Source organism: Prunus mume, linkage group LG5, assembly GCF_029339155.1.
Source record: "Prunus mume cultivar Tortuosa linkage group LG5, ASM2933915v1, whole genome shotgun sequence".
Classification (NCBI taxonomy): Eukaryota; Viridiplantae; Streptophyta; class Magnoliopsida; order Rosales; family Rosaceae; genus Prunus; species Prunus mume.
Genome location: NC_142702.1, coordinates 23,709,864 through 23,724,667, shown reverse-complemented (window position 1 = coordinate 23,724,667; position 14,804 = coordinate 23,709,864). Strand labels below are relative to the sequence as shown.

Here is a 14,804-nt window from a genome sequence, read left to right as displayed (position 1 = left end):
TAATGTAATCAACAACTAAGCTACGCGTTACATTCCCCTATTTGAAACCCGTCACATCCGTCACATGTAAACATGCAATTTTTTCATTAAAACGCCACCTCTTTAAGAGAAGTGTAGTTTAAAATAGAACCAATAAACGTGTTATGTGTTACATCAGTCTTGGGTGAAAATATGCATGTGCACGTACCATGCGCGGCTGAGATAAGGTAAAAGGTGTAGCTGATGAAGACTTATGTCTCACTGCAAATTTCAGATTTCTTCCTACAATTTTTTAGTCCTCGTGTACATTTATAGGGTACAAAGAATGCACTTGGCGCGCAATTGACCTTTCTATAAATGCTTTTGGCCTTTTGTGTTTTGTTCAACTTTCATATCTCATATGAATGAAGAGAAAGATAAGGAGAGAAAAACGAAGGAAAGGGAGCAGAAACCAAGTACTTGTAAGCCACCACCAACATTTGCCTTAGCCTCTGCCATTTGCATCCTTGCAACTAATGGAAGTTCAGTGCAGTCCTTGGGAACTTTGCTATCAGGAAGAGGTATTTGATTCTTGTCAAGTTTCTGAAATTCTGTTTTCTCAAGTTGAAAAAGACCCAATTGGCCCTTTCTGCTAGTTTCTTTTATGAACATGTCTAATTTATTTTCTTGATTTGGCTGCAGGGGATACAAGAGTTGAAGCATTCTCTTCTGTGCACAACCTTGGAGCTTGAGACAACAATTTTGTCAGCGAAGGAGAAGATTTCAAAGAGAGAAGAAGAACTTGTTCAGCTCAAAGATCTCCTAAGCAGAACCGTCCAAGAGAGAGATGAGGCTCAAGCAAAATGCCGAAGGCTAGTTTTGGACAAGCTCATGCTCCAACAAGAGCTGCAAAAACAGCAACAACAACAAGATCAAGAAGTAGTTGCTGCACAAAATGAGGATATTGAATCAAAAGGCAGGGACTCAAACAACAAACATTTTGCCTCTTCTGACTCTGATGAAACCATCACTGCATCACCAAATTCAGACCGAATTACGATCCCACAACCATTGTCGCCACAACCACAAGCTGCCTCAAAATTGGGAGCTGAGAAGCCATTAGTATTGCCGGAGAAGGGTAAGCTACTGCAAGCAGTAATCGAAGCCGGACCACTCCTTCAAAACCTTCTCCTGGCTGGACCTCTGCCTCAGTGGCAGCACCCTCCTCCCCAGCTCAAATCCATTGAGATTCCACCGGTTGCAATCTTCCCCCCAACGCGGCAGCGTCTTCTGCACCAAGACTCTTGCATTAGCAGTGACATTAGCTGTTTCAGCAACAAGAGAAGCCTGGTGCACTGTGATGAGCCTGGTTCTGATTCTTCACCCATCACCAAGTACCAAAAGCTTGTTCTGCATTGACCAAAACTGCTTTTTTACTTTTTAGTTACATGATTTTCTAAGGCTGCCCATCTTTTTCACACTGTCACACATGCAAAGGTAGCAGCATGAAATGGATGGCCACAATGCCTCAGTTTGAAAATTGTTTCAAACACCAGCCAGTCTTAGAAATGAAAAATCCTAACTTGTTTGATTTAGCATATATATGTTGGATGGAGACTTGAATCTATATCTCTTTCAGCATTTAGCTGCTCTAAATTCTGTAGTTGATGTGAAATTAATGGGAGATCAATTTAGAATCTCCAAATTATGGTAACCAAATTTCAGAAAGATGGTATTGTTAAATTAAAAGCCATAATTGTGCTCCTGCTATTTCATCTCACTTTTGCTTTTTCTTGGTACATCAAATCAAAGTAGCATAATGATGGAAGATATGAGCATGACAAATGATCACAAATCTCCCAGAGATTTTGCTTTTTGTGAAGCATGGACACCAAACATACAACTTGATTGTGAGTGTCTGCCATAATCCCATCAAAGGCATCTAATTAGATTTATGATGCAAAAGGTTCAGTTGGTAATTAAACTAGTTGTAATAGCAAATTAAGACCAAATTTAACTGGAATTATTCCAGAATATAGGCTTTAGGGTTGGTTTAGACTTAAGGCAACAAGTCAATAAAAATTAAAGGGAAGTAAAAGTTTGTGGATGTTGCTTTCTTTAGTTTGAACCTTGAACCATTGAGCCATATGATAATTATGAAGGCACATGCTGAGTGAGGAATTTGACAATTAGGCCCCACAACTTTTGGACGCATTTACAACATTGTTGTGTCACGGCTAAGAACATCTCCAAAAGAAGAGGCAAAATAGTAGGCAAACCTCATTTGGCTTGCCTTTAGGGGAAGAGGCAAATGGGTAGGCAAAATACGTCTGTTCTTCCCAACAACTCAATATTGCCTATTTCAAAGTGAACAAATTGGCCCAATTTATACACTTACATTGCTTAGTCCCTTGGGGTGACCAACTTTATTCATGAGGCAAATGCTTAGACCATCTCCAACTATGAGGGCCAAACCCAAATTTTAGGATTATAGCCCTGAAAACCTTCTCCAACTATGTATAGGGAGGAGTGGTAATTTGGGTCAGACAAATCTTGGCGGAATTTGGCCCAACTTTCCAGTATGGGTGAATTTCTGTGGGCACCAAGACGAAGCCAACTTGCGCAGCACGTGAAGGAATGGCAGGACAAAGCTAACTTGCTAGACGCGTGGAAGGCTCGCATCAAGGGGACGTTGGAATCCAATAGCTCCCTTTGAAAACCAATGATGCATCTTCTTGTTTTTTTAAAATTTTTTTTTTAATAATATATATTTTTTAATCTAATCTTTTGGAGCCTTTAAAAGCTGGCCACGTGTCAAGCAATGGGAACCAACCTTTTGTGATTTTTCAAACTTTCTCAAATAGATATAAACGGCACAGATTTTTTCCAACTTGATTTTAACGAGAAAAAGAAGATCCAATGGTTGAAATTAAAATAATATTTTTAATTTATCTAAATGAGATTCCACTCTCAAACTCTACAAATGTCATTCTCATTTTAATTTTAAGTGAAGAAAAATGTTATGTTTATGGAATTTCAATTTCTTTAGATTAAAATGTTTAGAAAATTAAATCACGAATGTTGAAACAAAAATAAATCTAATAAAGTTGCGGACTCAAATTTCTGAGTCTGTAGGGTTGGAGGACATTTTTTTTTTGAGTCTTGAAAATACATGAATAGTTGTATTTTGGAGGGTGAAAATTTGAGTTTAGCCCCAACATAGTTGGAGATGGCTTTAGACAACATGTCACCTAAGTTGTTATAGTACAATTTTGCTTATTTCATTTGCCTCTTGGAGATTCTCTAAATAAGGTCTGGCATGAGAGCGTAAGCCACGACCATGGTGTGAAAGGTGAAGTGCATTTTGGTAATTGACAAAATCACTTTTTTATTTTATTTTTCTTAAAATTCGGGCCTTATTATCCATCCTCCCAAGTCCTCTCCTCAATATTGTATGTCAGTTTTGTCTAAATTTGATCTTAAGTGGCATTATTGTCGTCATTCACCTCATTTGCATACTTTTCTCTGATTCATTAGTTATTGTATTCTCAAAATAATCTACCTTTAATAACAAGTTATATTCTTGTCCATCTATTTTTGTTTTCTTTCAATCCATCTATTGTCTTTTCGAACATTAAATCATGGTTCTGTCCTGTGAGTTACAATCCATCGTGCAGGAATCGGGTTAATCAAGAATATAAGTCATGCATTCCAATTAAGTTGTTTACCATCTATCATGACGAAATGAAAAACATTTTAATTATGCCGCTAAACAAAATATGTTTTATTTCCAAAGGCTACAATTTTTCATATGAAAAAAATTTATTTGTGAGGGGTATTTTTTGGCATGAAAAATTTGATTCCCTTTCATCCCTTTCCCATCCCACACAATTCTTTTCAACATCAGGCATCAAGAATCAGATTTGTTGTGACCCCACGTTCATTCTAGCGATGGGAATGAATCCCATTCTACCCACCTTGGCAAATGAGGTTGGGCTGCCGCGCAGCTCTGTGTTTTCTTTTGAGTTGTAAGTTGTCGTTTTGGTTAGTCCAAAAAAAAATTGTCATCTTGGTGAAATACTAATTCAAGGATAACATTATGTAACAGTCAGGAAGAAGGTGAGTAGCAATTTGTCTTTTCATTTTTTGGAAAGAACAATTGTCATTTTGGTTAGCTCTACTCTTAAATATCCAATCATTTATCAACAGCAATTTATAATAAAACTGACTACAGAAGAACTCAAAAAAAAAACAGAGAAGAAGAAAATGAAAGAATTTTTAGTGGGGAGAGCAACAGAAATGATCTGAAAGCCAGCAAAATTCAGAGGTTCACACAGACATTTTCTCTGAAGGAAAACCAATGCCTTTATATACCTCTCCATTTCTTCTTTACCCATCACCAACTGCTCCAACTGTCAACTGCCATTTCCCTCGTCGACGCGGCGCCACGTGCCCTTCATCTTCTCTACGGCGCCGTTTCACCTCCAAAGCGAAACCCTTTCTCCCACTTCCACTCCATTCCGCCAAGGTTTTCAGAAAACCCAATTTGCAGTGCTCGGCCTCCTCCTTATCCATGTCTGCAGAGGAGTCCACTTCGACCTCTCAGGTTTCTGCTCTCGCTCCCAAAACCTGTTGAGATTTTCCAGAGTGTTTTCCATGCTTTTCGGAAGCTAATGTTGCATTGAAATTTGGTACCAAAAGACAAGAAATTTGAAGTGTACTTCATTATTGGAACCCAAGTAGTTTAAAAAAATGGCCAATTTGAAGAAACAGAAGATGAATAAATTTGAATTTGTTGTGGGTTTTAATTAAAGGATTAAACTTTTTTACTGTTGTGGTTGGAGTCACTGACATTATAGATAAAGAATGAATGATTAAAATGGTAAATTGAATTATGATATGGCCATACCATGGAGGTTGATCTTTTTCGCTGTTCGTGCTAAGTTATGATCGGTGGGTTGCAGGGTAGCTTGTTGTATTCAAGGGCATTCTGGGTTAGTGAATCAATTATTGCTTGGAATGTGTATGTTGGAAATGGTTCCTGCTATTTATTGGCTAGTAAAACTGCTGCTTTATCTCTTACAAGTGATGGAATTCTAGGTAAGGACTTTACCAACTCTTACTCAGTAGTGAATCATAATTATTTCAAATCTAAGCATCAAGTATGATGAGACTTCTTTGCTAACAGGTGAGGATGTAAAAGTTCAGCTTGAAGAAGATAAACACGGGCTTCCAGAAAATGTAAGACGCTATGTTTTCTGTTCAAGCAGTGTTCTTTTTATTTTTATTTTGGACCTATCAATGGTTGTTGTTGTTGGTCGTTTGTGGTTTGCTTGGATGTACCATCTTATTGCTGGTTTTTGCCTAATGTAACTTCTTGATAAGTTGAACACTTCTTAGAACTGACCATGTATCAAAATGATTGTTGTTAGGTGAAAGAAAAATTTCCTCATATCAAAGATTACAGAGCTTTTAATGTGCCCCCCGATTTGGACACCAAACCTCTTCTCAAATGCCAAGTGGCTGTTGCTACTTTCAATTGTAAGAACGTTGTTGCATTTGTTCTTTGCCAGTCAGTTATGATAAATGCACAATTAGATTAGCAGTTGTCTTCCTAAGTCTTATAAACTGGTGAAGAAAAATTTGAACACTGATTATTACCCTCTGTTTTCAAATTTTGATCTGTAGCCTTACACATGAGGGGAGTGTTGAGGCCTACATGCGATGGAGAGTGCTGAAATACATAAAACTCACCATTTCTAACACTTTTATAACAGAACATAGAGTCACTACCTTGTGTGCATCTTGATCAACATAATAGTTCAATTGCAGTTGCTTAATTTCCAGCCAGTGAATATATGTTTTATCTGTTTTCATGTTATACAGCTGATGGAAGGTGCAGTGATGCTACTGGTCTGCAATTACCTGGTATCCTAGATGACTTGTTCTCATATAATGGTCCCCTTGGTGCACTTTATTCAAAACAATCAGTGTCACTTTACCTTTGGGCGCCTACGGCTCAGGTATCTTATATTTTATAAGGTTTTTAATAATGCTCTCTCGGTCCTACTTGCTTAAGCAATCATTTGTTTTTCCAAAGCAGGAAGTATGTGTTTGCATTTATAAAGATCCATCAGGTGGGAGTCCCCTAGAGGTAGTGCAACTTGAGGAATTTAATGGTGTTTGGAGTACTAAAGGACCAAAAAGTTGGGAAGGCTGCTATTACGTGTATGAAGTGTCTGTATATCATCCTAGCACCTTGAGAATTGAAAAATGCTATGCAAACGATCCATATGCCAGAGGGTATGCTGGTTGTCTCATTTAGCCAACAGTTATCCGATAATACCTAAGGTGTTTTCATATTCTAAAGTTATGCAGCACTGCTATCCGGTAGTATATAATTAGTCATGGACATTGATTTATATGCCTGCACATTGATATTTCCCATAATTTAATATTTTTTAATTGTTTGTTGGAGCAGGCTCTCATCAGATAGCAGGCGGACATTGTTGGTCAATCTTGATTCTGATAATATAAAACCTGAAGGATGGGATAAATTGGTAGATGAGAAACCTGATATACTTTCTTTTTCTGACATAAGTATTTATGAGTTGCACATAAGAGATTTCAGGTAATCACTAGTTTTCATGTGATTTATAGTATTTATGAACTCAGCTTCAATTCTTACTTTCAGAAATTATGTATGAAAATCATAAAACAACTTAAAGATTACACATTATAGGATTTCAAGTTGTGTTTAGCTTCATAGAAGAGTTGTTGGTGAAAGAGACGTCTGGTGTCAATTTTTATGCTTTATCACTTCAAAACCTCTCTCTCTCTCCCCTTCTCTCCTCCAGTGCAACATAAATCCGGGTATCTATATAATGCCACTTTGCGACAAAAAGAAATATGATGCCACTTTCAGCCACTTTTCTAGAAAGAGATCTCTATTGATATATGTTATGTTTAACTTTTAATGAGTAATATGTGTTTGTTTGTCCACATATGATTCTAGCTTTGGTATTGTATGAACTCTGTAGGTTTACATTCATTTTAATATACTGAGTTGCCATTACAGTGCCAGTGACCAGGCTGTGCATCCTGAATTTCGTGGTGGATATCTTGCCTTCACTTTGCAGGTAATTCTGTTATTCTGCCCTGATGATTGATGTAGTTCCTAGAAGATATGAAATTTTCTGTATTAAGAGGGGTGTTACCCAAGTATACTAATTAAAAACTTAAGAATTAAAATGTAAAGAAACATTTTCATGAGTGATTGTCTAGTGGGTAAGCTTTGCACACCGGAACAGGTCATGCTTAGTTTCCTTTGTTTGTGTGTCTTGAACAAGCTTGTTTCATCTGATTGATCTTTTGTAAGCATTCTAGTTATTCAGTTTCATGTGGATCTTACACGATGGATGAAAGGAAAAGTAAATTCTATGAGAGTTTACCAATTAACAGTATGTATTTAAATGCTTGAAGGACTCAGCAGGTGCAATTCATTTGAAGAAATTATCAAATGCTGGTATAACTCATGTTCATCTACTGCCAGCCTTCCAATTTGCAGGTGTTGATGATGAGAAGGAGAACTGGAAGAGTGTAGGTAAGGGAATTCATTGTTCTCTCTCAATCCCTACACTTAAAAAATAGATAAAACAATATTCTTTTTTGGTTGTAGGTATGCTTTCCAGCCTGGAAAAGTTCATTATTACTGCAAAGTTGAATTATTTTCAGTACTCCTGCTTCTTTCTTCTTCTTCTTCTTCTTCTCTCTCTCTCTCTTGAGAATTTCTTTGAATTTGATGTAGTTGGTGATTTCTTATAGAACATATATGTGGTGCTGAGTAATGTTTATATACAGTTTGTATGTAAGTACGTATGTGTCTGTGGATCCCGAAAAGAATAACAAGTCTATGCCAGATCTGGCTCCATTTGAAGTCATAGAGAAAATGCGCTGAGATATGTAATTAAGAATTATAGATAAGCATGTGGGACATGAGTGGGGTCGGCTCCCATTCAGGGGTTCTCACATCATGGGAAAACAAGTTCAAATGGAAAAGGTCCTTTCGCATTGATGTTAATACCAAGCAGATTATGATGTACGAGTTATCTGTGTATAGATTGGTGTTGCAGAAATAAAATGTGGTTGGGCTTAAAGTAGTTAAATTGTCTTGTAACCACTCCTCTGTATGACATATGGCCAGATCCTGAGGTGCTTGAAAAGTTTCCTTCAGATTCAGATGAGCAGCAAGCTCTAATTACGGCTATCCAAAATGATGATGGGTATAATTGGGGGTATGCTCCTGCCAGTTTGTTTTTCATTGTCAATTTAAGCTACATTTTGGCTTGATCTTTATTTTTCATTCTGTCTTTTGAAGGTACAACCCTGTTCTCTGGGGGGTCCCTAAAGGAAGCTATGCAAGTAATGCAAATGGAACATACCGTGCAATTGAGTTTAGGAAGATGGTTCAGGTCTGGATATTGTGTTGTCACTTCACTAACTGTGCCAAGAATCTTGTGTTTAATGCTTCTTGTGGGTGACGTAGATAATTATTATGTAATGCACAGTCAATTTAAGTTTTGCATCTGTTTTCCTAACTGGCTCTATATTCTTTCTTTTTCGAATTCCATTGACTTGCTGTATTTCAGGAGATACAAAATAATTTCTCTTTCCCTCCCTCCCTCCCTCTTCTCCTCTGACTTTCCTGTTTTTTTGCTTATAGTGTTCGTTTGTATGCCTCCTGTTTAATTGGGTGAAAAATAATGGGAAAAAGGTTATATTGGTTGCTGGTTGCAGGCACTTAACCGTTTTGGCCTTCGTGTTGTCTTGGACGTTGTTTACAATCACTTGCATGGTAGTGGGCCAGTTGATGATAATTCTGTTCTTGATAAGGTCGTGATTTGTCTTTAGATCCCATATAGACTGCTGTCCTGTCTTACATCTCTTCCTGTTTGGTTTGTCCATTCTTCTGTTGTGATTTAAAGTTTATTTACAGATTGTTCCAGGATACTACTTGAGAAGAAATACAGATGGCTTTATTGAGCATAGTACCTGTGTGAACAACACTGCTAGTGAGCATTTTATGGTTGAGCGCTTAATTGTTGATGATCTATTGCACTGGGCAGTTGATTATAAGGTGAGAGTTAACCCATCAAATGGTGTCTTAAATACCTCAAAGCAGCTTCTCATAGTCACATTTGAAATGAAAACTCTTTTATCCCTGGTCAGCATGAATTATTATTATTTTATATGTATAATGTGTACTGATTTATTGTTGGATTGTAAAAGGTTTGAACTTTTATCCTTTCTAAGTTTTAACGGGAGATTCTGAAATGATTTAATCATCTGACTATTTTGGCAGGTTGATGGATTCCGGTTTGATCTTATGGGTCATATAATGAGAAGAACAATGGTATGTTGCTCTAATAAGCCAGTTACATGGTGCAATGAGTGGATGTGCAATAGCCATGGGCCTAAACCTACTAATTTGTGCACAGGTGAAAGCAAAAGATGCACTCTGCAGCCTAACAAAGGAAAGGGATGGAGTTGATGGTTCAAGTATCTATATGTAAGTTTCGAGCTACTCAATATTTTCATTTAAGGCACTTTCTATTATTGTGGCTTTGGAAATTCTTGAATTTTTTTTATGGACCTGTTGTTTTGTTTATGGTTCTTGAATATATAGCATGATTTTGGCTCAATGTTCCCTTTTTACCCCCTTGATCAAGATATGGTGAAGGATGGGATTTTGGTGAAGTTGCCAACAATGGGCGCGGAATAAATGCCTCACAGTTGAACATTCATGGAACTGGAATTGGGAGGTACCATTTTTCATTTTCCCTTTAATGGAGTAACATTTGTTTTCCTTACTGTGTTGGAACTAGGAAATGGGATTGTATGGGGTTAATATCAGTACTTCTTTTTGATTTATTTCTCTCCTTATCAAATATTCAGAAGAGACACAGAAATAGATAGGTACCTTGGTTTAACTTCAACCTTGTACTGGAATGTCTTGTCTTAGTCAAATGTGAATTCAGTGGGAATTAAATATACTAGCGTTTCCCTTCTTTTTCTCACTGCCTAGCGCCTATAGCTATGTGTTGGTTTATCTAGAGAGAATTGCCTTATTATGTTGAGTATTCTTATTACCTGTGTATTGGGAATCTATTAGTTTCAATGATCGAATACGGGATGCAATACTTGGTGGATCTCCATTTGGCCATCCTCTTCAGCAAGGATTTGTGACTGGATTACTCTTGCAGGTATATAATCACGTATCGGGTAGTAAGAATACTTCAAATTAAATGCTGGCTTCTTGCTAACGTGTGCTAAGTTGCATACATATACTATATATGCATGTATGAATAGAGTGGGTGCTCCCTTATGAAATAGTTTGACATGGTGTGTCTCACTATCACTCAAGATGGGGATAAGGTGAGGTGCAGTTTGCATGATCAACATATATGGAAAAAGAGCGTTGCTCTATTCATACATCTTGTGTTGTATAACTGAAGTAGTAATATGGATATTACTACACTTTTGAATCTTACTATGAGGAAAAGTGCTTTCTTGTGTAGAATATATCATTGTTTCAGTACTAATAGTTAGTAGATATATTCTTTGCTTGTGTAGCCTAATGGTCACGATCATGGTCCAGAAGCTGTTGCAGAACACATGCTTGCTGAATCAAAGGATCACATTCAGGTATCTCATCTTGGTGCATTCTCATATTTCTAGCATTTTCTTTTTGACCAGACACTGGACTCCATTATTTTCTTAGTCCACTGTACAAATCGATCATGAAAATATGTTAGATGGCAACAATGCTGTATTGTTGGAATCTGCTGTATTAGCAGACTAGAACTGATAGGTTTCTTCCACTGGGGGATAAGAACTTTCAGTCAGAAACGAAGTTCTCTGTGGATGGGTACTTTGAAGTTTCTTTTTCATGTCATTTCTCATCTCTTTGAAGTTTTTTTTTTTGGTCAACATTTATGTAACTATTTAAATGACATATGGATCCACATCTTATTTTCTTCCTTTGGGTGATATTGCAGAAGTCGTCGTAAGCCATAATTCCTTTTTTCTTATGTGATTATATCTAATTCAAGTATGGTAATTCAGGTTGGCATGGCTGCAAATCTGAGGGACTTTGTTCTAACCAATTGTAAAGGGAAAGAGGTATACATTAATTCCAGAGGATAAGTCTGTTGCAGTATATTGTCTAATATCTAAACTTGCACTATGCCTCCAAAAACCCAGGTCTGGCCCTGCTTTTGGGAACAATGGATAACTGGACAAATTTAATTAGCTTCTAATCTAGTGATCTAAGCTTGGAAGATTTCTCTGCTACAAGAGAGCTAATTCATTTTGATTTCATCTACGATTTGATGAACAACTTGTTCTTTTGTTTTGACCTCGTCTAATCTTCCATGTCTCTTCCCATAAATCATAGATTGCAGCAACTATTGCTGAATATGGCTGTATGCCACAATCCATTTTTTCAGTTATTTAATTTTAGCCTGGAATAACTCATACAATCCATTAATCTGACATCAGCAATGAATTCCTACCATTCACACAGAAGCTCATTGTTCTAGTGTTATTTTTACCTGAATGATTTGTCTCTTACACAATTACACCATACCATTTGTTTCTGTTGATGCTTTAGCTGAAAATGAACTACCTTGGCATTTATATGTGTTGATTTCTGCAGGTAAAAGGATCGGAAATATTGACATATGGTGGGACACCTGTAGCATATACTTTATGTCCTACTGAAACTGTAAGGATCCACATCCGAATTCATGACTTTAGTTCTTGCGATTTTGTGTCTATGATCACCAGTTTGAATATACTTGATGTTGTTTGAGCCATATTTTTATACCCTCAACCGATTTAGTGAATGTGTGATTTGAGATCAATACGTGAGAGCCAGCGGTCAAGTGGGCTTAGCAAGTCCTAATGTCATTTCGATACTTGCCGGTGAGAAATGGAAACCCTGAGGATCCAATGAGATAGTGAATCCAGAGTCCAATCCAATATTTAGATAGTTTGAGATAAGGAAAGTGAAAAAATACCTCGTGGCATTGAGAGTTTCATCAAAGGGTACTCTCTAAAGATTATGGAAAGAATCAACATTAGGATCATCAATGTTCTCTCTTCATATGCCCCTCCAAATAGATATCAACATTAGGATCATCAATATTAATGTATTTTCTCATATTGATGTTTTAAAGGTACACTGATGTTTATTAACATGGAAAAATCATAACATTGATTACTTGGATTGTTTTCCAGATCAATTATGTTTCGGCTCATGACAATGAAACTCTGTTTGACATAGTGAGTCTGAAGGTATGATCAATGTACTTCTACAGCATTTATTTTACTTCATTTTTAATTTCTGTTCTGACTCAATACATTACTTGTAGACTCCAATGGAAATTTCTGTAGAGGAGAGATGCAGGATAAATCACTTGGCGACAAGTATAATAGCACTAGCACAGGTTTTAAATGCTATTAAAAGTTAATTAATTACTTCATGTACGTTTTCATTTTTCTCTATATGATGTTTGTTTTACACAATTGAGTTGACTTTAGGCTATGAAGTGGTTGTAGTGTACTATAAAGTGATACTTATGAAAAGGCTGGCGAGTTTGTCTTTTTATCCTTATTATTGGTTACAAGACGTTTCTTAAATTCAGGTCATTTTGGGGGAACAGCCTCTTATGGATTCCGTGTGAGTAACGGAGAGATCCAAATTTTAACATTTGTTTCAAGTAGAATGAACTTGCATTGACACTTAGTATAGTACCCCCAAATGAAATATATTCCGACTTCATTAGTTGACCATTTTCAGCAAGCTTGACTAACCTTAGTTGGGACTGTGATTTTATGATGTCAATATTAGCAGGCTGTTAGCACTATTTATATGTTTAATGATGAGTTTTTCTATAATTAATTTTCTGGTATATTGTATCATCAATCATTATTTAAATGATTTCCTAATTTTAGGGAATACCATTTTTCCACTCCGGCGATGAGATACTCCGGTCAAAATCACTTGATCGTGACTCGTACAATTCTGGTGATTGGTTCAATAGGTCAATTTCTAGTTCTCAAGTTCCTATCTAAATTATGATTTTTACATAAAATTAAAATATTTTGGGCAATCATATTTTTTAACTTCTAGAATGGGTATATGATCTCCATCATAAGACTACTTCCAAGTTTCAAGTTGGATGCTTTCTGTGTTCCAAGTAGAATCCCACTCCTTTGTCATATTTTCTAATTGAGTAATGAATGCCAGCTGTAACATGTCTCCGTCCTTCTCATATGTTATGTTTGGTTGGTATGAATCTCAGGCTGGACTTCACTTATAGTTCTAACAATTGGGGTGTTGGCCTTCCTCCAAAAGAGAAAAATGAAAAGAGCTGGCCGCTGTAAGCACTAATGTATTTCCACATCATTTGATCCTGTATATCTCTTAGTGAGGTTGACATTTGATGCAGAAACCCTTGCTAATGGTGTATCTGGCATCAGACCCTTTATAGTGACTGGTATACTTTGTCCATTAATAATTTCTGGTTCTGTTTCTTTTTTTCAGATTCAAGCCAAGATTAGCAGATCCATCCTTTAAGCCTCAGAAGAGTCACATCATCGCTGCTGTGGAAAATTTCTCAAATTTGTTACGTATTAGGTACTCTTCGCCACTTTTCCGTTTGAGGACAGCAAATGCTATTCAGGTGAGAGGTACACACACTTATGTTCTAATACAAAAGTAATAAGTTTTTATCCTGGAACTGAAATTGAAGGAAAAGTATATCCATACTTGTTGTATAACAGCAGAAGATTATGAGCTGAAAATGCTCTGAGAATGCAAACACTAAGGGACAACAAACCAAATTCACTCCCCAAGTTTTAATACATAATATTCAATTTTCTAGGAACGGGTACGTTTCCACAATACTGGTCCTTCACTGGTCCCTGGAGTCATAGTAATGAGCATTGAAGATGGTTATGAAGGAGTGCCAGGGTTATCTCAGCTGGATCCAATGTCAGTATCAATATCTCAAACCTTAAATTTTTTGATGATGCCAATGACAGGTAGAATAATTCATTTATAAACATTTGTGCTGCACAGCTACTCATACATTGTGGTTATCGTCAATGCATGTCCAACTGAGGTGTCATTTGCAAGTCCTTCTCTTCAGGCTAGGACTCTCCAATTGCATCCTGAGCAGGTAAATCATTCACGTGTTGGGATTAAGGCTGTTATTTTCATATTGTTTCTTCTTCCAGCTCATATCTACTTGCTGAGTTCATATCACTTGAAATTGCTTCAAGTGTAGACTTCCTTGACTTGTTTTCTTATAGCTCTTTAACATAAACTTTGTCTAGGTAATGTCAACTGATGAAATTGTCAAGAGATCTACGTACAACGCTTCTGCAGGATGTTTTACTGTGCCTCCAAGGACTACGTCTGTGTTCGTTGAGCCTAGGGGAGTTTGATTAGCTCTGCTGTAGACATGGTCCGCTAATGATGCCATAAGTTTTCAGTAACATGGTTGACCAGAGTGTGGTTCATATCTACTTCTTGGTGTACACTTAGCCTCAACATTTTGGTTCTGCTGTGGAGGAGTGGGAGAGGTAAAACCCAATGATTTTCTTTTTAGGCACTCATAAGTATTCAGTGGAAAACTGAAAAAATATAGAAACAAAAGTTGTATAAAAATTGGATAACTCTTTTGCATCTACCAATGCACAAAATGCGCTCTCTAAATATTGAGATAATGTATGACGAGTTTTGTTTAATAAATCAAGAAGGCAATAGCTCAGTTTGC

The 14,804-nt window shown here is 36.8% G+C and overlaps 2 protein-coding genes across 6 annotated transcripts; both read left to right on the top strand.

Annotated features, from left to right (window-relative positions):
• Positions 1–232: 232 nt before the first annotated feature.
• LOC103332302 (uncharacterized) lies at positions 233–1,707 on the top strand. The gene is made up of 2 exons (XM_008235029.3): positions 233–539; positions 661–1,707. The coding sequence occupies exons 1-2, from the start codon at positions 495–497 to the stop codon at positions 1,375–1,377; spliced, it is 762 nt and encodes a 253-aa protein (XP_008233251.1). The 5' UTR covers positions 233–494; the 3' UTR covers positions 1,378–1,707.
• Positions 1,708–4,109: 2,402 nt separating this feature from the next.
• On the top strand, positions 4,110–14,754 carry LDA (limit dextrinase). 5 transcript variants are annotated; one of them, XM_089053071.1, is made up of 28 exons: positions 4,120–4,564; positions 4,923–5,058; positions 5,147–5,199; positions 5,391–5,499; positions 5,845–5,981; positions 6,062–6,261; positions 6,440–6,589; positions 7,037–7,097; positions 7,441–7,561; positions 8,162–8,252; positions 8,336–8,429; positions 8,755–8,850; positions 8,954–9,094; positions 9,320–9,370; positions 9,456–9,526; positions 9,687–9,779; positions 10,130–10,220; positions 10,591–10,662; positions 11,083–11,139; positions 11,675–11,743; positions 12,259–12,315; positions 12,393–12,467; positions 12,976–13,064; positions 13,326–13,403; positions 13,568–13,706; positions 13,908–14,017; positions 14,105–14,204; positions 14,362–14,754. In XM_089053071.1, the coding sequence occupies exons 1-28, from the start codon at positions 4,319–4,321 to the stop codon at positions 14,470–14,472; spliced, it is 2,898 nt and encodes a 965-aa protein (XP_088909197.1). In that variant the 5' UTR covers positions 4,120–4,318; the 3' UTR covers positions 14,473–14,754. The 5 variants fall into 5 exon arrangements, with proteins under 5 accessions (XP_088909201.1, XP_088909200.1, XP_088909199.1 ...); XM_089053072.1 differs by lacking the exon at positions 8,755–8,850 and having other exon boundaries at positions 4,119–4,564; XM_089053073.1 differs by lacking the exons at positions 14,105–14,204; positions 14,362–14,754 and having other exon boundaries at positions 4,112–4,564; positions 13,807–13,942.
• The last annotated feature ends 50 nt before the right edge of the window (positions 14,755–14,804 follow it).